Here is a 26,334-nt window from a genome sequence, read left to right on the forward strand (position 1 = left end):
CATTAACCCCATGCTGCTAAGGTCTCATTAAAACACCCAAGGCCCCCAAAAAGCAAAAAACAAACAAACAAAAAAACCTCCCAAGCCCTTTAGGCCTCCCTTAGCAGAAAAGAAAACTCATTCTCGAGGCCAGAGTTCTCATCTTCCCTTTCATGATCATTGGGGCCATCTCAGACCCTTCCTTCTCTCCTTGCCCTCTGTGGATTGGGGAAACCAAAGCCCATGTGATTAGCTGTGCTGAGTGTTTTGTGGTTTGTTTTGTTTTGTTTTGTTTTTTGGTTGGTCCCTAGGGTGAGTACGTGTCCTGCCTTCTCTCGCTGCTCCGCCAGATGTGTGACACCCACTACCAGCACCTCCTGGACAACTTCCAGAGCAAAGATGAACTCAAGGTGGGCAATAAACCTACCTCAAAACTGACTTTTCACCCAGGACAGGAAGCATGCAGCTGAGACAGCCCAGGGCCTTTACCCCTGCCAGGGGCTGAGTGCAAGTGACCAGTTCTGCCTAGGGCAAAGGGTTCACCAGCCCCACTTTACAACTGTGAGAGTATGGCTCCCAGAAGCTGAAAGCCAGCAGCGTCCTTATACAGACAGATCCCAGTAACACTGGCAGGTTTTCCCTGACTGATAGCAACCCTGTGACCATGTGCCTCTATGGGAGGCTGCTCTAGGCCATAGTAATTGTCCACAAACCAGAACGCTTCCCTTTCTGATGAACTCAATAACCACCTTATATTTTGTCCCTGCAAATCAGACTTCACTGTTTAGTAACTATAATTATAATTATGGTGACGACTTTTCTTCATTAAAATGTATTTCTGCAAGTGACCTGTAGAAACCAGAAGGGAGCACTGCCCATTGGCTACCAGATTCTGGATCCAGAACCCCTGGGGCAGATAATGCAGAGAAATGGGCCCATGAGCCACAGGACAGAAGAGCATTCCCAAGCTCCATGTGGTATTAGCTGCTGACGAACTGCTGGGGCTTGTGTCTCTGCCTTAGAATATGCTACTCAGTTCATCCCTGGGTAAACAAACTATTGCAAATTTTAGTTGTATGCTCTGCCTCCATTCAGAACCAAGTCATTTGCATTTCATAGTAATGTTTTTTATTTGTAATGACCTTTATTAATCATATTGTATCAGTTAGTAGTAGGTGTCACTTTCTTTTTTTTTCAAGATTTTATTTATTTATTTGAGAGACAGAGAAATAAAGAGAGGATGAGAGGAGAGAGGCCAGGAGGAGAAGCAGAGTCCCCATGGAGCAGGCACCCCAATGTGGGACTCAATCCTGGGACTCCAGGATCATGACCTGAGCCAAAGGCAGTTGCTTAACCAACTGAGCCACCCAGGTTCCCCTAGGTGTCACTTTCTAGTATCTGATCTTGCCTGCCTTTCCACAGGCATGGGTCTCTGCAGATTGTTGTCATTAACTCGTTGCAGTAAGGTCAACCTATCTTCTTGGGGGCATGGGAGGGTAGACTGACAGCCCTTGAAGGGAACAAAAATTTAGCCAAAGACAAAAGCAGTACTTGAGCTGGGGTGTAGAGCCTGAAAATCCAGGGTTGGCTGTTCTAGATAATTTTCATCCTTTGTGTGTCCTACTAACTGGTTCATAGTCAGAAGCCCAGGCTGACATCATTCTCTTACTTTTTTAATTAAAATTTTATTTTTATAACAGCAATATGTACACATTTTCTAATTTTAAATTTTTTATTCATTTATTGGAAGCCTGCTATGTGCAAGCACTATACCCAGAACTTTAAGGGTTTTTACATTTTTAATTTCAGTGTAGTTAATATACAGTGTACATATATACATAATCTTAAGAGCCAAAGCACATTACAAAGCTTATAACGTAAAATGGTGGTTCCCTGGTTCAACCTGACCCATATCTGGTTTCTATTCCCCAAAAGCAGTCACTTTGAACTCTTCTGCTGTTCTTTAAGCTTCTACTGCCATTTTAAATTTTAACTGGTAGTTATTATCTCTTTTCTTCTTCCCATAGAAAATGAGGGTGACTCTCCTCTCACATACACACACATCTTTCCTCTCATTCTTCCAATATAGTTCACATACATTTTTGTTTAAATCAGTAATGTACTCTTCTTTATACTGCTAACTAAATACTGTGGTTAGCCAACTGCTATGCTGTTATACTTCCTTTCTTATAAAACTTTTTGTTTGTTCCTGGAATTATTTGCCTCTTTTGTTATTCACTTGTTTTTTGTTTTCTTTTGGTTTTCAAATCTGGCTAGGATTTCCTACTCCCTTTCTGTAATAAACCTCTTCTTCCAGCTTTCCTCAAGGTCAAATCTGTCAGATACTGTCAGGTCACTTTTTTTTCCTGGAAACTTGTCTTCTTTTATTTGTTTCAGTCTCTAACTTTCATGTTAGAGACTTTTCTCCTGTATGTAGAGACTTTTGGATGTCAGTCCGTGTCTAAAAGTGAGGTGCTCTGGTGCTAATGAGAAGCTCTATGTGTGGGGGAGGCTTGTCTCTAGCAGGCTTCCCTGTAGCTGACTGAAGGAGGTCTGACCGTTTGGTCAGAATATCCTCTAATTCCTGTATCTACTGGTCTGCTCTCTAGGACTTGTCTATTTCCTGAGACAAGAATCCTTATCCCTTCCTAGGAACAGAGGAGCCCACCAATATTTTGGGAAGCAAATAGCAAAAAGGGACTGGGAACCTCCCAGTTCATCAGGTGAAATTTCTCTCAGTGCCTGTTTTCTTTCTTTTTTTTTTTTTAATTTCTTTTCAGCATAACAGTGTTCATTGTTTTTGCACCACATCCAGTGCTCCATGCAACACGTGCCCTCACTAATACCCACAACCTTGTTCCCCCAACCTCCCACCCCCCACCCCTTCTAGACCCTCAGGTTGTTTTTCAGAGTCCATAGTCTCTCATGGTTCACCTCCCCTTCCAATTTCCCTCAACTCCCTTCTCCTCTCCATCTCCCCACGTCCTCCATGTTCTTTGTTATGCTCCACAAATAAGTGAAACCATATGATACTTGACTCTCTCTGCTTGACTTATTTCGCTCAGCATAATCTCTTCCAGTCCCGTCCATGTTGCTACAAAAGTTGGGTATTCATCCTTTCTGATGGAGGCATAATACTCCATCATGTATATGGACCACATCTTCCTTATCCATTCGTCCGTTGAAGGGCATCTTGGTTCTTTCCAGTTTGGCAACCGTGGCCATTGCTGCTATAAACATTGGGGCACAGATGGCCCTTCTTTTCACTACATCTGTATCTTTGGGGTAAATACCCAGCAGTGCAATTGCAGGGTCATAGAGAAGCTCTATTTTTAATTTCTTGAGGAATTTCCACACTGTTCTCCAAAGTGGCTGCACCAACTTGCATTCCGACCAACAGTGTAAGAGGGTTCCCCTTTCTCCACATCCTCTCCAACACACGTTGTTTCCTGTCTTGCTAATTTTGGCCATTCTAACTGGTGTAAGGTGATATCTCAATGTGGTTTTAATTTGAATCTCCATGATGGCTAGTGATGATGAACATTTTTTCATGTGTCTGATAGCCATTTGTATGTCTTCATTGGAGAAGTGCCTATTCATATCTTCTGCCCATTTTTTGATATGATTCTCTGTTTTGTGTGTGTTGAGTTTGAGGAGTTCTTTATAGATCCCGGATATCAACCTTTTGTCTGTACTGTCATTTGCAAATATCTTCTCCCATTCCGTGGGCTGCCTCTTTGTTTTGTTGACTGTTTCCTTTGCTGTGCAGAAGCTTTTGATCTTGATGAAGTCCCAAAAGTTCATTTTTGCTTTTGTTTCCTTGGCCTTTGGAGACATATCTTGAAAGAAGTTGCTGTGGCTGATATCGAAGAGGTTACTACCTATGTTCTCCTCTAGGATTCTGATGGATTCCTGTCTCACGTTGAGGTCTTTTATCCATTTCGAGTTTATCTTTGTGATCACTGTGTTCTTATTTCCTATTTCCTTTGTCTCTGTGGGCATATGTATTTCTTGACTGTCATTTTAGAGGATTTGAGCTGAAACAGACCTGAGGGAACATATGCAGTCCACCACACCAAATATAGAGTTCGTCACATTTTTTCTTTTTTATGGCAGCATTATTGAGATGTCATTTGCATACCATAAAATTTACACTTTTAAAATGTACAATTCAGTGTCTCTGGTTATATCCATCTTAAAGGATATCACAAAATAACAAGATCAAGTTAATAATTTATAACTTCCCAGAAGGAAAAGCCAAAGACCAGATGGCTTAATTGGTGTATTGCACCAATTTTTTTAAATGTTACGGAAAGATCTGCACACATGATACATACCATCCTTATTTTATTTTATTTATTTATTTTTAAGATTTTATTTATCTATTTGATAGAGAGAGATCACAAGTAGGCAGAGAGGCAGGCAGGGTGGGGGAGCAGGCGGGGCTCAATCCCAGGACCCTGAGATCACAACCCGAGCCAAAGGCAGAGGCTTAACCCACTGAGCCACCCAGGCACCCCAAATTTTTAAAGAAGAATTAATACCAATCCTTCACAAACTCTTACAAAAAATGGAAGAGCCAGAAACACTTCCCAACTCATTTTATGAGGTCAGTAGTATCCTGACATGAAAACCAAAGGCAGACATCACAAGAAAAGCCAGCCATTGACCAACATCCTTATAAATAAAAGTGTAGAAGCCTTTAACAGCATACTAGCAAACTGAATCCGGGAACATACTAAAAGAAGTATACACCATGATCACGTGGGATTGATCACAGAAATGCAAGGTTCCCTTAACATATGGTAATCAACATAAAACACCATTAAATAGAATAAAGGACTAAAACAGAATCATCATAATGGATATAAAAAATCATTTTTTTAAATCCACCAAATTTTCATGATAAAATCATTCAATAGACTAGAAATAGAAGGAAATTTCTTCAGACTTGATAAAGGGCAAAATATGAAAAACCCACAGCTAACATCATACATAGTAACAAAAGACTGAATATTTTCCTCTTTAAGTCAGAAGCAAGAGAAAGGCATCTGCTCGAACCACTTATATTCAATATATTGGAGGATCTAGCTGGAGCAATTGGGCACAAGTTTGGAAAGGAAGAAGTAAAACTCTCAATCCTCAGATGGCATGATTTTGTATCCAGAAAGTCCCAAGACATCCATGAAAACACTATCAGAAGTAATAAACAAGTTCAGCAAAGTTGCAGGATACATAATTAATACACAAAAACCAATTCTATGTCTTAGCAATGAACAATTCAAAAATGAAATTAAGAGAATATTTCCATTTATAATAGTATAAAAACACATAAAATAATTAAGAGAGGAGATTAAAGTAGACCAAAATAAGTGGAAAGACACCCCATGTTCATAGATTGGAACACTTATATTATTAAGAGGATAGTACTTCGCAAAATGATCTACAGGTTTGACACAAGACCTCTCAAAGTTTCATCTGCCTTTTTGCAGATATTGACAATCTGATCAATAATTCACAGGGTAAAGAAAGTGACTCAAAATAGCCAAACAATCTTGGAAAATTGGAGGATTCATACTCACCAGTTTCAAAACTTACAACAAAATAACAGTAATCAGAATTGGTTATTTGTTTAAGATAGACATAAAGACCAATGGAATTGGATTTGGAGTCTAGAAATAAACCTTACAGTCAATTGAATTTCAATAACATTATCAAGACAATACAAAGAGTAAAGAAGTCTTTCCAGCAAATGGTTCTGGACAACTTGATATCTAACCTCTACCTCATACCATATAAAAAAAAAAAAACTAAGTGAAAAACATTGTAGACCTAAATGTAAGAGCTAAACTATAAACCTCTTAGACAGAAATAGGAGTATATCTTTATGTCCCTTGGTTTAGCAGTGATTTCTTAGTTATAACACCAAAACACAAGCAACAGAAGAAAAAAATTGATGTTAGACTTCATCAAAATTTTAAAACTTTTGTATTTAAACTGAATGGGAAGTCATCAGAGAGGGAGAAAAACCATGTGAGAGACTCTTAATTCTAGAAAAGAAACTGAGGGTTGCTGGAGGAGAGGTCTGTAGGGGACAGGGTAATTGGGTGATGGGCATTAAGGAGGCACAAGATGTGATGAGCTCTGGGTGTTACACGCAACTGATAGATTGCTGAAGACTACATTGGAAACTAATCATGTACTCTAAGTTGGATAATACAAGTTTTAAAAACTTCTGTATTTCAAAGGATGCCAACAAGAAAGTGAAAGCCCACAGAATGGAAGAAAATATTGGCAAATCATACATCTAATAAAGGGCTTGTATGTAAAATATATAAATAACTCTTACAACTCAAGACTGAAAAGGTAACTTGATTTTAAAATGGGCAAAGTATTTTGATAGACATTTCCCCAAAGAAGGTACATAAATAGCCAAAACATGGGGCGCCTGGGTGGCTCAGTGGGTTAAAGCCTCTGCCTTTGGCTCAGGTCATGATCCCAGGATCCTGGGATCCAGCCCCTCATTGGGCTCTCTGCTCAGCAGGGAGCCTGCTTCCCTTCCTTTCTGCCTGCCTCTCTGCCTACTTGTGATCTGTCTGTCAAATAAATAAATAAAATCTTTAAATAAATAAATAGCCAAAACACACGTGAAAAATATTCAGTGTCATTAGTCAGTAGGGAAATGCAAATGAAAACCACCATAAGATACTACATCACACTGGGGTGCCTGGGTGGCTCAGTGGGTTAAAGCCTCTGCCTCTGGCTCAGTCATGATCCCACAGTGCTGGGATTGAGCCCCACATCAGACTCTCTGCTCCACAGGGAGCCTGCTTCCTCCTCTCTCTCTCTCTTCTTCTTCTTTTTTTTTTTTTTTAATTATTTTTTTTTATTTGTTTATTTACAGCATAACAGTGTTCATTGTTTTGGCATCACACCCAGTGCTCCATGCAGTACGTGCCCTCCCTATTACCCACCACCTGGTTCCTCAACCTCCCACCCACCCCACCCCCCCCCCGCCCCTTCAAAACCCTCTGGTTGTTTTTCAGAGTCCATAGTCTCTCATGGTTCATCTCCCCTTCCAGTTTCCCTCTCTCTCTCTCTCTTCTGCCTGCCTCTCTGCCTACTTATGATCTCTGTCTGTCAAATAAATAAATAAATAAATAAAAATATTTTTTTAAAAAGATACTACTTCACACTGAGAGTGGCTATAATAAAAAAGACAAATATTAGTACTAATTCTAGTTAAAATATTTGGTGGAATTCACTAGTGAAGCCATCTGGTCCTCCACTTTACTTTGTTTGAAGGTTTTAAATTATTAATTTGATCCCTTTGCTTATGATAGGTCTGTTCAGATTTTGTTTGATTTTAGATTTTAATGAATTTTGGTTGTTTGTATCTTTCTTAGAGTTTGTCCATTTCATCTAAGTTATATAATTTGCTGGCATACATTTGTTTATAATAGTCCCTTATAATCCTTCCTAGTTCTTTAACATTGGTAATGGCTTCTTTCATCCTCAATTTTAGTAACTGAGTCTTCTTTTTTTTCTTTTTTATTTTCTTGGTGTGGCAATTTTGTTGATAATTTCAAAGAACCAAATTTTGGTTTCATTTTTCCTCTATTTTTCTATTCTCTGTTTCACTTATTATTCCCTTCCTTCTGCTTGCTTTATGTTTAGTTTGCTCTTCTTTCTCTAGTTTCTTAAGGCGTAAGGTAGGTTATTATTTGAGACCTTTATCTTCTTAATATAGGCACTAGAGCTAGAAGTTTTAGCTTCATCCCATAGGTTTTGATTTGATGTGTTTTAATTTTTATTCATCCCAAAGTATTCCTGTTTCTCTTGTGCTTTCTTCTTTGACCCATTGGTTATTTGAGAGTGTAATGTTTAAATCACATATTTTTTACTTTCCCAAATTTTGTTGTGTCATTCATTTCTAACTCCCGTAGAGGTTGGAGAACATGCTTTATATGATTTCAGTTCTTTTAAATATAGTGAGTCTTTCTTTATGGACTAACATATGATCTGTCCTAGAGAAGAAATGCATATATCCTTCCATGTGTATTCTGCTTATTGTTGGATGGAGTGTTCTATAATAATTCTTTCAGACATATTGGCTCTTTTGTCATTATAAAATTTCCGTCTCTAATGACAATTTTTGTTAAAGTCTATGTGGTTTAATATTAATATAGCCACACCAGTTCTATTTTGTGTATATATCCATTTTATTGTATGTATTTCCTATCCTTTTACTTTTGAGGTATTTATGTCTTTGAATCTAAAGTACATATCTTATAGACCATGTATAATTAGATCATGTTTATTTTTATCCATTTTCCCATCTCTGCCTTTTGATTAGAATATTTAATCCATTTACATGCACTGTAATTTAATTACCAATAAGTTAGGATTTACATTTACATTTTGCTATTTGTTTTTTTTTTTTAAAGATTTTATTTATTTGACAGAGAGAGAAAGATCACAAGTAGGCAGAGAGGTAGGCAGAGAGAGAAGAGGAAACAGGCTCTCCATTGAGCAGAGAGCCCGATGTGGGGCTCGATCCCAGGACCCTGGGATCATGACCCGAGCTGAAGGCAGAGGCTTTAACCCACTAAGCCACCCAGGCGCCCCATACATTTTGCTATTTGTTTTATATCTGTCTTATATCATCTCTGTTCCTCTTTCTGGCTTCTTTTATGTTAAATATTTTTACTGTGTAATTTTAATTCCTTCTTTGTTTGTTTTGGTATATATTTTTTTCATTTGACAGAGATCACAGGTAGGCAGAGAGGCAGGCAGAAAGAGAGGGGGAAGCAGGCTCCCTGCTGAGCAGAGAGCCTGATGCGGGGCTCTGAGCAGAGAGCCTGATGCAGGGCTTGACCCCAGGACCCTGAGATCATGACCTGAGCCAAAGGCAGAGGCTTAACCCACTAAACCACTCAGGCACCCCTGTTTTGGTATATTTTTAAAGCTATTTTCTTAGTGGTTGCCCTGGGAATTTCAATTAACATCTCAATTCTACCAGTTTCACCTTAATAGTATACAAAAACTTCGCTCCAATAAAGCTCCAATCCTTTCTTCTTTTTTTGCTGTTACTGTCATATAAATTACATATTTATGCATTATAATATCATCAATATAGTTTTATAATTATTGCTTTATGCAGTTGCCTTGTAAATCAAATAGGAAAAGAGTTACAAATTTAACATATATACTACCTTTTATATTTACCTTTATTTTCCTAGTGATTTTTATTTCTTCATATGGATTCAACTTACTGTCCAGTGTCCTTTTAGTTAAGTCTGAGAGACTCCCTTTAGTATTTCTTTTAGGGCAGTTCTACTAGTAACAAATTCTCACAGCTTTTTTTTAATCTGAGAATTTTAATTTCTTCTTCATTTTTGAATGATAGTTTTGCTAGACTCAAGACTCTTAGTTGACGTTATTTCAGTACTTTGCATTTGTCATTCCACTGCTTTCTTGTCTCCACCATATCTGCTTGTAAGTTACCTGTTATTACTGGGAATCATTTGTACATGATAAAATTTTTTTCTCTTCTTGCTTTCAAGATTCTCTCTTTGTTTTTGGCATTTGACATTTTGACTATGATATGTCTGTATATAAATTTCTTTTATTTTCTCCTGTTTGGAGTTCATTGACCTATTTGGATGTGTAGATTAGAGGGTTTTTTCATCAAATTTGGGAAATTTTTAAAACATTTCTTCAAATATTTATTCAAAATCTCTTCCTCTTTTTCTCCCATCTCTTCCTGACACTCCTCTTACTTGTACGTTTTCACAGTTAATGGTATCCCACATGCTCTGTTTCTCTTCATTTTCTTCCTGTTCCTCTGGATAACCTCAACTGACATACCTTTTAAATTTGCTGATTCCTTCCTCTGTCAGTTCAAATCTTCTGATGAGCCCCTCTAGCAAAATTTATATTTCAGTTATGGTACTTTCAAATTCTAAAATGTCTATTTGATGCTTTTAAAATAATTTCTATCTATTTTATTGATATTCTCTATTTGGTGAGATATTGTTCTTGTACTTTCTTTTAATTCTTTAAGCATGGTTTCCTTCAGTTCTGTGAATATATTTATAACAGCTGATTTAAAGTCTTTTCCTAGTAAGTCCAATATTTGAGCTATCTCAGGTAAAGTTTCTGTTCACTTCTTTTTTTCCTGTGTATGGGTCATACATTCATGTTTAATTTTGTGTATTATAATTTTTTGTTAAAAACTGGACAATTTCAATAATGTAGCAACTCTCAAAATCAGATCCCCCACCACATCCCAGGGGTTGTTGTTGTGGCTTTTTGTTGTTTTGTTGTTGATGTTGATATTTGTTTGCTAGCTTATTTAGTGACTTTCTTGGACTAATTCTTGAATGTCTGTGTTCTTTGTTGTGTATAGCCACTGAGGTCTTCATTCAGTTAGCTTAGTGGTCAGCTAATACCCAGACAGAAATTTCCTTAAATGCCTTAAGTCAGTAAGTCTTTGATACTTTGCTAAATACCTGTATGTGTGTGTTGGGCTCACTTTCAGTGCTCCAACAGTTTACATTACTGCCTTAGCCTTCACTTCCTGCCTCACATAGACTCTGAAAGTCAGCCAGAGTGAGAGATTAAGCTTCTCAGGATCTTCCTGGGAATATGTACAGCCCTGAACATGTGTGTGGACTTCTAGGTTCCCAGAAATATGTCAGAGCTTTTCAAAGTCCCCTATAGATATTTCATTCCCCAGGTTTTTCTTTAAAGTCTTTTGAAAATTTTCTTGATGCCCTAAGGATATGGCTGCTTCAAGCAGCTGGGATGTTAAATTATTACGGCTGATTTTTTTCCCATCTATGCCCTAGGTAAAAGGTTCTTCTCATTGAGTGAGCTCTGGGTCAGATCAGATAAGCCCTCTAAATGGGGATTTCCCAGGTTGCTGCGGAACAGATAAAAAGTAGCAGTTGGGGGGTAGGATGGCACTTTTCAGGAATTCACTACCACTGTGGTTCTACAGTAGTTTGTTTTCAAGGATATACCATGGAAGTAGAAAGAGGAATGGGATGGGAATGGAATGAGCCAAAGCGCAACAAATTTCACTATTCTATTGAGATTCAACCATTTTTCTTGAATAACACTCCTTGGATTGTTGCGAGTCTTTGCTTAACCTGTTTTTACCAGTGTTCTCATTATTTTCATAGAGGAGCACATTTTGGAGGTCTTTACTCTGCCATTCCTAAAATGCTTCTCCTATCAATGTGTTGTTTTTTTTAAGATCTCATTTATTTATTTGACAGAGAAAGAGAGAGAGCACAAGCAGGGGGAATAGCAGGTCGAAGGAGAGGGAGAGGGAGGCTCCCTGCTGATCAGGGAACCCGACGTGGGGCTCAATCCCAGGACTCTGGGATCATGACCTGAGCCGAAGGCAGAGCTTAACCAACTGAGCCACCCAGATGCCCCTCTTCTCAATGTGTTCTCAACATTCAAAAAAGCAGCTTCTTTTTAAGATTTGATTTATTTATTTTAGAGAGAGAGAGAGAGCATGTGAGCCAGGGCAGAGGAAGAGGGAGAAGCAGAAACCATGTACAGCGTGGAGCTTGATCTCAAGACCCTGAGATCATGACCTGAGCCAAAATCAAGAATTGTACACTTAACAAACCGAGCCACCCAAGCACTCCCCAAAAAGCAGGTTCTTATAGTCCAGTGTTCAAGGGCCATGACCCAAATAATGAGACCCACAGGCTCAATTGGATACCAGTTCTGCTGGACTGTAGCCTTCCCCATGCTTTGGGCTTTAGGCACTGGGCTCAGGGTCCAGAGCTGCCTGTGTTCTACCCAGTTTGAATCTGTTCCCACCTTAAGTGACTGACCTGAGAGAGTGCCTAGATCTCACTTTCATACAGGCCTCCAAAAGAAAGTAACTCACAAAACAAACTAGAATCTAACCCACTAACGCCGTCCATTCTCATGGTCTAGAGGTCAGGAGAGCCCTGTTAAGGAAAGGCATGCTGTAGTGGTAGTGGTGGTGTCTCACATCTGATTTTCCTCCTGGATTAGGAATTCCTGCTGAAGATTTTCTGTGTGTTCCGGAACCTGATGAAGATGAGTGTCTTCCCTCGGGACTGGATGGTGATGAGACTTCTTACAAGCAAGTGAGTGTGGATGGGCCCTGAATCAGCATCATCAGAGCTATTCTCAGACTAAGGAGAGAGAGACAGGGAGAGGGAGGGAGAGAGAAAGAGAGAGAGAGAGAGAGAGAGTGTGTGTGTGTGTGTGTGTGTGTGTGTGGCAGAGGGAGAAAGCAAGACAGAGATCATGGCCAAGGCCATGGTGACAGAGAAGATAGGATAAATTTGAAAAATATTTGGAGGCACAATCAGCAGGACTTGACCATTTACCATAAGTTCAAGATGAAGAAAGTGTTAAAGATAGTCCAAAATGGAGTCTTAAGTGACTGGCAGAGATGTCATGGTAAGGATAGAAAAGGAATGTAAAGGATGTGAAATAATAATACCCAGAGAAGATTCCTCCTTGAAGGAGGCCTGTTCCATGCACCACTGGCCTCTTTGGCTCTCTAGTTTCGGGCAGTTTTCCCAAGTCCTCCTCTTGATTTGACTTCTGTTGTCTGCCAGACACTGCCTGCCTCCCACAGCTAGTGCTAATTACCCACCCGAGACCTGGCTGTAAGGCTCTGACCACTTCTGACTCCAGTGACAGAATTCGCTCTTAGTCTGCCCCCAGATAGTCTGTTCCATTCATATTTCTAGCCTGTGCTTCTAATTGACAAACCAGATGAGTGATGCAGGTAGTAAGATGCTGGCTTATGTGGTCTCCCTCTACTTGGGAAAAGGCCCCTTCCACTTGGCCTCCACGGTCTAGCCTGCTGCCTTCTCCCACTGATCTGCTTTCCTTTTTTCTTTTGTCTTCATCTTTTTCTCTTTAGGGGGGAGAGAGAGAGAGTGAGTAGGGAGGAGAGGCAGAGGAAGGGAGAGAGAATTCCAAGCAGACTCACCCAGCACAGAACCCAATGTGGGGCTCAATCTCACAATCCTGAGATCATGACCTGAGCTAAAATCAAGAGTCCAATGCTTTACTGAGGCACCCAGGCACCCTGATCTGCTTTTTATGTTGGCATTTTGCAGAATGTAGTGATATTATCTATGTTAGATATATTAGCAATGTATCAGCATCATTTCCACTTTACCTTTTATAGGGTACTTTTTTCTTTTTTCAAAACTGTAAATATTTTATACAGAACAGAAGAATGGTTATAAACAAAGTTGCACATGTCTTTCCTCAAATAATGGATTTTCCATTTGATTCCCTCTTGTTTCTTTTTTTAAAGATTTTATTTATTTATTTGAGAGAGACAGATAACGACAGAGATAGTGAAAGAGAGCGCAAATGGGGAGGAAAGGGAGAAGCAGGCTGCCCACTGAGCAGGGAGCCCGACATGGGGCTCAATCCCAAGACCCTGTGATCATGACTTGAGCCAAAGGCAGATGCTTAACCAGCTGAGCTACCCAGGCACCCTTCCTTCTTGTTCTCTCTTAGCTCTCCTCAGAGTACTTCAGGGCCCTCAGCTGATCCTACAGTTACAGCCTCTTCTTTTGAGGATTTTGCCTTTCAAATTTGTCACCTCCTGTGCCAGAGCCAGGGTACTTAGTGTAAGCACTTTGTCAGGCATCCAAAGCCCACTGTAGTCAAACCCTTACCTGCCTGTCCCACTTCATTTCCTCTCTACTTTAACCTGTGCTTTCGGCTCCAGCAAGGCAGCCTTCCATTGCTCCTTATATGTACCCAGGCTAAAATTCAGAGTGATATTCTAGGCCAAAGGCTGAAAACAAATAGCTTATAGATACAAATATTAGTATGCGACAACAGTAGGGATTTAATCATTAAAAACCCTTGTTATCAAGTAAAATAATAAAATTATACTGTAAGTCCTCTGATAGTCATACCTTCATTACCCAAAAGTTCTCAAAATACTAGAATCACTCTTTGAACTAGAAGAAATCCTAATGAACCAACTAGTCCCTCCCATCCACACTTATAGGCAGGGAAACTAAGGCCCATACAGTAGTTGTGCCAAGGCCAGGTAATGGCAGAGCCGGGCCTAGAACCCACCGATGTTCTGTGCTATGCTGCCAACTTTGGGGCATTTCTCCAAGATAAGCTTTCTGTGAGGTTTGTGCCATCTATCCCTTTCTTTTATAGTCACATCTTATATGAGAGCAAGTTGTACTCAAGGCGTTTGCTCATAGGTCAGAGATGCTAAGCTATTGGATGCCATCATTAGTCTTTTAACTCCGCCAATGCCTTGTCCCCTTACTGCAGTATTATAGTCACTACTGTCCAGTACCTGTCTTCCGCACTGCACAAGAACTTCACAGAGACAGACTTCGACTTTAAGGTAGGAGCTCCTGAAATCCGTCACTGTCTTTGTAATAACACTAGAAGGCCAGAAAACAAGCTCACTGTTTTTGTTTCTGGGTTTTGTTTTGTTTACTAAGAACAACCATTTTATTTTGCTCTCAATTTTTCAGGTCAGGAAATTGAGAAGGACTTACCTTGCTGTCAGATGGGTGGCTGGGAGCTGGGGCAAGCTCACTGGGTTTTGCTTTATTAGTATGTTCATAGCATTGAACCACTTCCAAGTTTGACAGTGAGTAGGCTCTACCCTTAGAGTGCCCCTGTTGGAGGTGCTGGGAGCCAGACCTCCAGGAGTAGGCTTTCTAGGCCAGAATCAAAACTATGGGTTTCAAGGAGTCAAGAAAGGAAAAAAAAAAAAAGTTCCGTTTGCAAAGATACTTAAAAAGGAAAAAAAAAAATCAAGATCTTAAAATTGTGAAATGAATTCCGTGCTACATCCATATATTTAGAATCTCTCTTTGTAAGGTTAAGGACTCATGCTGTCACATGTTTTCTCTTTCTCTGTCTTTCTAGGTGTGGAATTCTTATTTTAGCCTGGCAGTTCTGTTCATAAATCAGCCAAGCCTTCAGCTAGAAATCATCACTTCAGCCAAGAGGAAGAAGATTCTAGATAAGTAAGACATATGTCTCTTCTTCACCTCCCTACCACATGCCCAGATGGGGTTATGTTTCAGTTGAGAGGCTCCTCAGACGTCCACAAGGTTCTCACTGGGTAGCTCCCCAAGGAGCCAATTGTGAGAGTTCAGTTGAGAGCCCAATGACTTAGTATTGGGGGCGCATTAGAAACAGTGCTGAAGTGCTGACCTTATGGGGTTTGTAGCCCTGCCTTCCTGAACTTTCTCCCCCTGAAACCGGCTCCTGTGTTACTATTTCCAGGTATGGGGACATGCGTGTGATGATGGCTTATGAACTGTTCAGCATGTGGCAGAATTTGGGTAGGTCTTTTCTCCCTATTTTTCCCTTGTACATATTGCATCGCCAAATAAAAAGTGACAAGACTAATAACTTCTCCCAGGTTTTATGGATGTTAATTCAGGCTCAAGAGACCTTTACATATCTTCAACGTAACACCTCAGCCGGATGGTACAGCTCATGTGCACAGAGCTCTCGGCAGGGAGAGTTAGGCTGAGAAGAAAGACCCCAGGAATACATATGCACACTCCCTTTTTTGAGAACTAAAGTCAAGAGGAGAAGAAGATAAAGGCTCTGGGATTTTTTCCCGGCTTGAGAACTCTTGCTGGTAAAATCTGCGTTCTCCATGTCCCAGTGCAGATGTTGCAGTTCAGAAGCATAGACCTTCTTTTACATTTTAATTCCACTCGAGTTTCCACAGTGTCATATCAGTTTCAGGTATACAGTTACAGGGATCCAGCAGTTCTGTACGTTCGTCGCTGTTCATCATTCGTAAGTGAGGCAGAGACCTTGCAGACACTCCGCACACGAGCAAGGGCAGCTATTCGTTTTCATAAATATTGGAACAGTTTTTGGGTCTCTGGTATTCAGACCCTGCAGATCAGGTTTCTGCCACTGTCTGCATGAGGACTGCATGCAAGAAGGGAATTGCAGCCCCTAGGGGAAACTGATTTTAGCTCCCTTTCCTTCGGCAGCTTCTCTAATATCCTGAAATTGTCAGTGTTTGGTGGAGTCCTTTGATTGCCCCAGTGACTAGAAGAGCCATCCTTTGGTACTAGAGGCTTCCAAGTGGCCTCTTGGGATGCTAGAGAAGCACTCTTCCTGGCTGTTACTCATGGCTCTGAGGCGTTAGGAATGATGGTCATAAAATCTTACAGTCCTGGAAGCAGCAGACAAGGTGTGAAGTATTCCTGCCAGTGAACACTAGGGCTTCCCTCCGTGAGTGAGGATACATTGCACCAAGCAGGCTTTCCAGCTTCCATACTCCTACACCTTGCATCCAGCATAGTCAAGGTATAGATTTTAACCCTAAACTTGACTCTGAAATTCCCGGAAACACAAGGTGCTAACAAACTGTACCAAATACCAAGATGGGAATGTATAGAGTCAGCCTCAGGGCTAACCTTTGCTCCTTAGATAGGCTTTCACAATGGAAAAAATCAAAAAAGTTGCCAGGTTTGCCTGATTAAGCCATTCCTGCCTTGTTTTTTGTTTTTTGTTTTTTTTTCTGGTGGAAATGCTATTTTCTGGTCCTCAAGAATTGACTTAACTTGACTGTAGCAATCATTACAAAGGCCCATACTTCATCTCCTTTATAGTCTCTGAAGGACTGAAAGCAGAGCCCTAGAGGATGGCTCACTCTGTTTTACCACTGCAAGGAAGAGGAAAGTTCTGCCTTCTGGGAACATGGCCCAGATTGCAGGCCAGTCTCAGGGAAACCTGCATCACCCACTTGCCATGGAAAGGCCTCATAAGGACGTTGGAAGCTGTGCTGAGCTGGCCTGAGTAGATGCAGTGCTGCCCTCAAAAGTACAATGAGAAGACAAGGGGCAGGGACGAGGAGGAGTATAGACAGAGTCTCTAAACCATTCTGTCTGGGTAGGGTTGTGCAGAAGGCTCCTGCTAACTCAGGAGGAGGCTTCTTGGGCATACTTGAGCACAGGCAGTGAAAATGCTCATGAACTTCAGGCCTCAAGCAGCTGGACCAGGGGCTATGAACATCTTACCACTTAAATTCCTCTGAACAAGAGGTAGAAACCCCAGGGATAGTGTACTGTATTTAAGCAGAAATATACAGGTTTTCCTTGCTAAATCAACATTGAACAGAACAATCTGGAACTATCATAGGGTTACTCACAAATCCTCTTCTGCCTAAAGTAGTGAACTCTGTTCCTTGACCTCAGAATGATTTTCAGGTAGTTTGCTGAACCTCCCATAAATTCTTTGGAAAGATAGTTTCCTACCAAATGCCTGTTGAACATTTATTTTAACTGGGCTGGACCAGTTTTATCTATGAACTCTAAAAAGCCAAGAAAAGGAGTATCTCAGAAAGCCATAGGGAGAACTTGCTTTATTCTCAGTCGCTTCCAGGGCATTTGAAAGTAGGTACTGTGGCCCCACATGGGAAGCTTCCATAGAGAGACCAAAGAAAGCATAAACTAATATATATTGGGTTTTGTTGTTCAGGTGAACATAAGATCCACTTTATTCCTGGAATGATTGGTCCTTTTCTGGGTGTGACGCTGGTCCCACAGCCAGAAGTGCGGAATATCATGATTCCTATCTTTCATGACATGATGGACTGGGAGCAGAGAAAAAATGGCAACTTCAAACAGGTAAGACAACACCCAGCAGTGTTCGGGGTGCTCTCCTCTGGATGGACCCCTCTGCCCAGGCAGGTGACCCAAATGGCCAGAGTATGGTTCCACTGGGAATGGACTATAGTTTGACCATCTTGAATCCTGCTCAAGGTTTTCCCTTGCCAGCCAGAATTGATTTGTGGATTTTCTTTATGAAGTTAGAGGTCAGAAAATAATCAAGGGAAAAAAATGAACATCTGAGAAAGAAACTTTCTGTTCAAGGAGAGAATGGTTTAAGACTGTAACCTCCCAGCTTCCTTCAGGAGAGGGCCCTAGGAGCATGTTGTCCTCCCTCTCTGGCATTTCTATGACTAGAACCGAGACTAGATGATTTCTCATGGCTCAGGGTAGCCCAGAATTTCATGGACTCTTGCACAGGAGGTATAAATAAGTCCTTAGCTTCTTAGTAAATAGCTTTAGGCTGTGCCTCTGTGCAAATCTTCTGCTACCTCTAAGGTAGAGGAGATAGCTCCTGCCTTTCTATGTGTAGCTCCAGGGAATAGGACTAGAATCAGTAGGGATCAGCGGTAGGGAAGCTGATTTTAGCTAATAAAAGAAATAACTTGCTAGCAACAGGAACTGTCTAGTGTAGGCTGGCCTGCTTTAGGGGTGGGGAGTTCCTCTTTGCTGGTGACTGTCAAGCAGATAGTCCCAGGGGGCCTCTAGGAAATTTCTCTATTGGGTTGGAGACTGTACCACTTCCCAATAAGCTCCCTCCCAACACTGTGGCTTGGGATGAGCCAGTGATCTTTTTTTTTTTTTTTTTTTTTTTTTTTTTTTTTTTTTTTTTTTAAAGATTTTATTTATTTATTTGACAGAGAGAAATCACAAGAGAGGCAGGCAGAGAGAGAGGAAGGGAAGCTGGCTCTCCGCTGAGCGGAGAGCCCGATGTGGGACTCGATCCCAGGATCCTGAGATCATGACCTGAGCCGAAGGCAGCGGCCTAACCCACTGAGCCACCCAGGTGCCCCTGAGCCAGTGATCTTAAAATGAGTGACTGTAACAGTGAGGAGCAGACCAGGCAAACAATCATTTTTAAATTTGTATTTATTTATTTTTAAATTTATTAAGAGTAAAATTCATTCTTTGTGATTTATAGTTCTGTAAATTTTTTTTTCCATTTTATTTATTTTTTCAGCGTAACAGTATTCATTCTTTTTGCACAACACCCAGTGCTCCATGCAAAACGTGCCCTCCCCATTACCCACCACCTGTTCCCCCAACCTCCCACCCCTGACCCTTCAAAACCCTCAGGTTGCCCCAACCTCCCACCCCTGACCCTTCAAAACCCTCAGGTTGTTTTTCAGAGTCCATAGTCTCTTATGGTTCGCCTTTGGCAAACACATAGTCATGTAACCACCACCACAATCAAGATTTTCTAAATTCCTAAAAATTCCATCTTGCTGGTGACTAACATGACACAATAAAAAAAAAAAAAAATTCCATCTTGCTACCTTTTTGTAGTTAAATGCTCCCCCTATCTTTAGCCTATGGCAACCATTGATCTATTCTGTACCACTGTAGGTGGGCCTTTTCCAGAATGTCCAACATTTGTTGTTTCTTGCCTTGTTAATTTTTGCCATTCTAAATGGTTTAAGGTGGTATCTCGATGTGGTTTTGATTTTAATTTCCCTGATGGCTAATGGTGATGAACACTTTTTCATACGTCTGTTAGCCATCTGTATGTCTTCTTTAGAGAAGTGTCTATTCATTTTTTTTTTTAAGATTTTACTTATTTATTTGACAGAGAGAGAGATCACAAGTAGGCAGAGAGAGAGGAGGAAGCAGGCTCCCTGCGGAGCAGAGAGCCCGATGCGTGACTCGATCCCAAGGCCCTGAGATCATGACCTGAGCCGAAGGCAGCGGCTTAATCCATTGAGCCACCCAGGCGCCCCTGTCTATTCATTTTTTGACGTGATAATCTGTTTTATGGGTGTTGAGTTTGAGGAATTCTTTATAGATCTTGGATATCAGCCCTTTATCTGTAGTGTCATATGCAAATATCTTCTCCCATTCTGTGGGTTGCCTCTTTGTTTGTTGACTGTTTCCTTTGCTGTGCAGAAGCTTTTTGTCTTGATGGGAGTCCCAAAAGTTCATTTGTACTTTTGTTTCCTTTGTCTTTGGAGGCATATTTTGAGAGAAGTTGCTCTGGCTTATGTTCTCCTCCATGATTTTGATGGATTCTTGTTTCATATTGAGGTCTTTCATCCATTTCGAGTTTATCTTTGTGTACGGTGTAAGAGAATGGTCGAGTTTCACTCTTCTGTATATCGCTGTCCAATTTTCCCAGCACCATTTATTGAAGAGACTGTCTCTTTTCCATTGGATGTTTTTTCCTGCTTTCTCGAAGATTATTTGACCTTAGAGTTGAGAGTCCACGTCTGGGCTCTCTACCCTGTTCCATTGGTCTGTGTATCTGTTTTTGTGCCAGTACTGTTACCTTGGCAATCACAGCTTTGTAATATAGCTTGAAATCAGGCAATGTGATGCCCCCAGCTTTTTCTTTTTCAACATTTCCTTGGGAATTCGGGGTCTTTTCTGGTTCCAAACAGATTTTAGGATTGTTTGTTCCAGAATTTTGAAAAATCCTCCTATCAGATATTTTTAAAAAGTAGTCTACTCTTTGCACCCCCCCCTTTCCACTTCACACCCTCCTAGCTGTCCAATCTAGTGTGTACCCACTTCTGTTGAAGCTGCTCTCTTCAAAATCACCCATCACTCTCTATTCACCAAAATTCAATGACTTTTTTGTCTTGATTCCAATTGTGCTTTCCACAGCTTTGGTCCTGTTAACTACTCCCCTACTTCTTCCTACCTACTAAAATTATTTCTTCTAATTATAAAAGTAGTAGTTATTTAATGTAGAAAAATTAAAATTGTAATAAGCTATAATAAAAAAATCTAATCCATAACCTACCTAACTAGTAGCTTGGGGGGGGGGGCAATGTATGTCATTTTTAGACTTCTTTTTTCCATACATCGAAGTTTTTAAGTTAAAGATGGAGTCATTGTGTATATTGCGGTTTCAAGGACCATTGTGTATATTGATTTTGAATCTCCATTTTTAGTAGCATCCTGTCACCCCTGTCTCTTCCTGCCAATTCACACTCCACAGTACCACACTGTCAGTTCGGAGGCCACAGACTCTTCATTGCATGGCTTAGACTGCTGTGGTTTTAGTCAGGCTCCTAGTTTTAGAAACTTAGGTTCATTCCAGATTTTTGTTGCTAATATTGCAAAAAATATATCCATTCCTAATTATTTGCTTAGGTGAACTTTTCACCTAAAATTGCTGGATCAAAGAGCAAAAGCTTTCCTTAAGTTTTTACAACACCACTTCTCTCAAAATGTTGCTGTCCACTGATGTCTTAGACTGCCGGCCACCCTCTGTGTGCGCTGTCCCGAGCACTGAGCGTGCTGAGATGAGTCAGCTCTTGTTGTCCCTGCCTCCTCTATGAGATGATGAGCTAGCTCTTGGGGGCCAGGGCTGTTTCTTGTGCTTTTACTCCTTAGAACCCATCGTGGTCCCTGAGACATGCTAGATTTATGGAGATGAAAATCAAAACTAACATTCATGGAGTGCTCCCAAGAGCTAGCACACAGGGATACCAAAGAGGACTGTTAACCTCTCGTACTGCTTTGTAAGCAAGAAAACGTAGACTGAGAGAGGGAAATACCTTGTTCCGAAGTAGGCAGCTGGTTGTCACAGGACAGATGTTTGTTGAATGAATGAGTAACAAGGTGTCACTTGTCACTTTAGGAATATTGGTTCCATAGGATAAAAGTAACTCTGCAAACCTGAAATTGTCAGTATTACCAGTTATGATATGATATATTTGCAGAACTGAGCATTTCATTTGACTTAAAGACATTGGTTTTGCATACATGGATCTTCAGCATTCCCGCGTTTTGGATTTCTCAGTTTCTCCTAATAATTTCTTCCTTTATCAACACTGCAGAGAGTGATGAAGTCGTGTCCCCACAGCCTTCCATCACCAGCTCCTTTGCCTAACACAGAAGTTCTAGCATTTGAATAGGTATCAGAACTACCTGGAGGGCTTGTTTAAAACAGATTGCTTCTCTCCTTCCCAAGTTTCTGATCCATTGAGAGCCTGAGAATTTGTATCCATTTTTTTAAGATTTATTTATTTATTTGAGAGAAAGAGGATGGACTCACACAAGTGGGGGGAGGGGCAGAGGGAGGGAGAGAATCTTAAGCAGGATCATCGCTCAGCAGGGCTCAATCTCATGACCCTGAGATCATGACCTGAGCCGAAATCAAGAGTTGGACGTGTAACCAGCTGAACCTCCCAGGTTCTCCAAGAATGTGCATTTTTAGTGACATCCCTGATGACCGATACTGCTGGCCCAGGGACCCATCTTGAGAACTCCAGGGAACTGCTGCACCCACGTGTGCACAGGTCCCCTCCCCAGCTCTGCCCCATTCTGGAAAATACAATCTATGTGTATCTGCAGACTCTTCTTACACCGGGAGGCATGTGGCTAGCTGATTGCCCCAATAAGACAAGGTAAGATCTGAACTGAGAATAAGAGACCTTGGCCTCTGGGCTTGGCTCTTCCTAACTTTACAGGACCCCAGGCAAGTCCCTGCTGAAGCCTCTTCTCCACACAGAGAAAGACAGATGAATCCCTAAGGATTCCTTAACATGAATCCCTAAGGACCCTTGGTCTCAGATTTTCTCTTTTCTCTGAAACGCATATTCAGGCAGCTGACTCATCAGGCCAAACATAGATGAATGACAGTGTCCATCACAGCCACATAGCAGACCACTATAAACAGGACCGTATTTATGTATCCATTCTCATTTTCTGCTGAAGGGATTTCAGAAGCCATAATTGCCTTCAATGAATTTCCTAATCCAATTATTTTTTTAATTATTTCATTGCCTTCGGACTCATTGGTCCTATGCGAAATGAGAAAATGCTTCTGTTACAGCTCATCATTAAAAGCAGCCATGCCGTTTTTGTTTACATGAAGTATCTGTATAAATACCAAATACCACATCTTTTATAGACTAATTAGGGGTTTAAAAGATATTTATCTCACATCACTTGCAACTAATTTCTCACCTCAGAGTAAATCCAGGGAAGCTTATTAGAAATGTGGCTGAGCACTGATGAGTTCCTTGCAGATCAGTGGGTGGGAACAAGTACTGTCTTGCCCCTTATAGTTTAGGAATCTAATAACAAATGCAAGGGCCCCAGTGATGAGGCAGTGGCCGAGGCAGCAGCCTCAAGGGACGACAATGGAGCATTTTACCCTGAAGGAGAATCTGAAGGAAAGACTCCTACTTGCTCAACTCAGAATCATGTCAGCCATTACAGTGAGGACTAGCCCAGCAGCAGGCTCCCTTTGTGACTGGCTGACTAGAGAGTAAAGTTCTAACCAGATGTATTTTACTCACACAATTTCTTTTGAATGAGTCTTTTTTTTTTTTTTTTTAAGAAAAAAGGGGAAAAAAAATTGGCAAATTTTTTTGGATTCTGGATTCTGGATTCAAAATACTTTTCTTTCCAGGGAATCCTTGCTTTTTGTCCCCAGACTGGGAAAAGAGTATCTAAGGTGTATAAGTTCCAAATTTTATTTAAGCCACTGGAGTGAAAGGCCTTCCTAATCAGGGGAGGCAGGATGGCTTCTTGGTGCCGTAGATGAGATCCTGCCTTCCCTAGGATGTATTTGTTACAAGGGAAAAAATCAGGAAGCAATTCCTCACCTATGGCAGGAGCTGAATTTCCCATCCTTCCTCTGAGGTCAGCTCAGGTTTACGAAGTCTCTGCTTCCCTCTAGGTGGAGGCCGAGCTGATTGACAAGCTGGACAGCATGGTGTCAGAAGGGAAAGGCGACGAGAGCTACAGGGAGCTCTTCGGCCTGCTGTAAGCTGTTTCAGCCCCTGGCACCCCACGCTGGGAGAGGGGGTGAAGTGGGCTGATGAAGGGTAGGGGTGCAATCCACGCTGGTGGGCAGGCTTCAGAGGGTGGGTATCAGGAGAGACCTGGATCATTCCTAGTCAACAAGAAGATGGCCTTATGGCAGTAAGTTCGCTCAGGGATTGCCATAGTTGACTAAAGAGGTAGAGACAGGTGATAACTCTGAGCTCTTAGATTTGCTGATAGGAAAAGGGAAATCATGTGTCTTCGTAGCATGCACTGTATCCTGGGCAAACAACCCATGGGGACTCAGTGAGGGCTCAGTGTTGGCATTTCTAAGAGGAAAAAAGTTAATCCCTGGTTTGTAAGATGGTTCAGTCAGCTTGGGAAAAACACTACTGTGGGTATTGTGACTTTAACAAACTGTACCCGCTCTCCAGGTCGGTTTCCCTATTTGTAAAACCGGGCATTGTGCTGAATGATGTCAGGGGTTCTCCCAGGTCCCCCATTCATAGCTTCTGTCTTGAACTGATGGAGGCCAAGAGACCTTACAGGAATTGCACAGGGCTAAGTCCAAAGGAGGGACTCAAGGATGCCATGGTCCTCCTAGATAAATAGTGATGGTGGACACTTTACCTTCCTAAAAAACAAAATCTTAAGACTCTTACAGGTAGAGAGTCCCTTCCCATCTTACTCATTATTTCCAGCTTTAATGCTTTTCTTTGTTTTAGTGCCATTTTGAAAATAAGCCTGTAACATATTTTTCCAATAATAATACTGTACATTTACTTAGAACTTTACCATATACAAAATGTATACTGTATACACGCCTATGAAGTGGGCAGGGCAGAAGTTATCTTGATGAATAGAGGTGATAAAAACTGAGCTCAGGGAAGTGTTAGCCTGCCCTCAGTTGAAAGATCAGTGAGAAGCAGGTCTGTGGGGGGAAACCCAGATCTTCCAGTTTCAAGAGGGGGTGATCTTTTGGCTATAAATCCTGCCCACTTTGTTCCTTGATGCGTCATATGATAAAATATGAATTTATTTGAAATGTAAATAATTATTATCTGTGAAAATGAATCCATACTTTAGTATTGTTCTTTTAGCTGAAGATGTTTCTAATTGTGGAAATAATACAGAGAAATCTCTTCCGAAGTCACTAACAGATGATTTTACTGCAAAGGAAAAAGCACACAAATAACTTGCAGTTACTGATTACCTGACCAAATAGGGTTTCATAAACTCTTCTAAATCATGTCTGAGGGCTGAAAGCTGCAGAGGACCATGGAACAGCATTTCCCAATTTGTGTTTTGGGGAAGATGCTGGGGAAGAAAATAAGTGGATCATGGGCTAATCAGTTCAGAAAAGATTCGATTAAAATTGAACGGGCCTCTGTACTGTAGGACTTCTCAAAGCCTACAATACAAAGAAAGCTGTGAAATCTCTCCAACAGGAGTGCGACTGGCATTTCATGCTTGTTTGCTCACAGAATACCTTTCTCAGCCCTCCAGGATAGCAGAGCTCTATAGAATAGTGTGGGAAATCCTGACACAGTGGCTTCATCCACACAGTTCAGAGCCTAGAGCAATGGTGCTTCCCTTACTCTCCAGTAGCATGGGTCACATGGGAAACCCTCACTTTCCCAGGAATCTAAGCTCAGGCCATGCACTGTGTGGGGAAGACCATCACCATCATGGAAGCATGAACGGCGGCCAGGCTGGGCCTCTAGCTGGGCCTGCCATTCCAGTTGACTTTCACTACTTTCAGGGAGTGAGGGACAGCATAGAAAGGAATCAGGGGTGAGATTGGGTTTACTACTGGAGCAAGCAGAGTGTCCAGGTCATCATCCCCTAGGAGAGATCTGTGAGAAGGCCGAGAAGCCAGAGTCTGCCCTGAGGTACCAGGAGCAGGGGCTGGCAAATGAGAAAAGGACCTGGGCATTTAGCTCTTGGCTTTGGTACATTTCACATGGAAGCATCCCCTGACAGTGGAGATGACCAGGTCTAGCTCCTGGACTCACTTACTGCCCTTCATACTGGACTGTCCAGACTAGCCAGAACATTTTTCTTGGTTTACATAGAAAAGTTAGTTTGTATGTTCACTGAGGATGCCTCTTGAGCAGTGATAGAGGTAGACGGCCAACTGTAAGACCATCCTCAGGGGCCTCTCACTCAACTGCTGTTTCAGAACAAACCTCATAGCATACACCTAAAGGGCTAGGGCTTCAAAACCCCTTCCTCAGTTCATTGGCACCCTTAGGAACTTACACAAGAAAATGGAAAATATGCTCATCTCTTCCTGCCAGTTCAGTAATCACCTTGTCTTTGCTTTCTGCTGCATGGAGTAGAACCCAGCTGTTTGGGCCCTACCCCAGGTAAGACTGCAGTGTGGTAAGTCTGCCGTCTCCAGATCCATCGCAGGCCCCACGGGCTCTGGGACCTCACTCTGGTGCCCAGAAAAAGCTCATGAATTGTACATTGTGTTTGTTTCCCCTACCTCCTACCAATAGCCTGCTGGAGAAAGTCGAACAGGAAACATGGCGTGAAACCGGCATTTCTTTTGTGACTTCAGTCACCCGCCTCATGGAACGCCTTCTTGACTACAGGTATCTTCTCAGACACCGACCTACCTGACCTCTTCTCTGATCAGGATGCTCTCCTCAGCAAGGACATCCCCAACTGTAAAATTAAGACCATGTGGCCTTCAGGGGGAGGACTGCTCTGGGTTTTGGGTGCCATCACCAGTCATGAGGAATTTACTGATGGCCAAGGA

At 41.5% G+C, this 26,334-nt stretch overlaps 1 protein-coding gene across 7 annotated transcripts in view; it reads left to right on the top strand.

Moving 5' to 3' along the window:
• Positions 1-26,334, top strand: part of DOCK3 (dedicator of cytokinesis 3) — a 608,703-nt gene that overhangs the window by 543,598 nt on the left and 38,771 nt on the right. For 6 of the 7 annotated variants that reach the window (XM_045990868.1, XM_045990865.1, XM_045990867.1 and 3 more), the window contains 9 exons: positions 291-389; positions 12,025-12,119; positions 14,305-14,380; positions 14,914-15,014; positions 15,277-15,335; positions 17,500-17,648; positions 23,482-23,567; positions 25,910-25,936; positions 26,072-26,167. In XM_045990868.1, the coding sequence (XP_045846824.1) occupies positions 291-389; positions 12,025-12,119; positions 14,305-14,380; positions 14,914-15,014; positions 15,277-15,335; positions 17,500-17,648; positions 23,482-23,567; positions 25,910-25,936; positions 26,072-26,167 (788 nt within the window). The remainder of the gene's footprint in view (positions 1-290; positions 390-12,024; positions 12,120-14,304; positions 14,381-14,913; positions 15,015-15,276; positions 15,336-17,499; positions 17,649-23,481; positions 23,568-25,909; positions 25,937-26,071; positions 26,168-26,334) is intronic. The other variant, XM_045990866.1, reaches the window with a different exon arrangement.

This window comes from Meles meles, chromosome 20, assembly GCF_922984935.1.
Source record: "Meles meles chromosome 20, mMelMel3.1 paternal haplotype, whole genome shotgun sequence".
NCBI lineage: Eukaryota > Metazoa > Chordata > Mammalia > Carnivora > Mustelidae > Meles > Meles meles.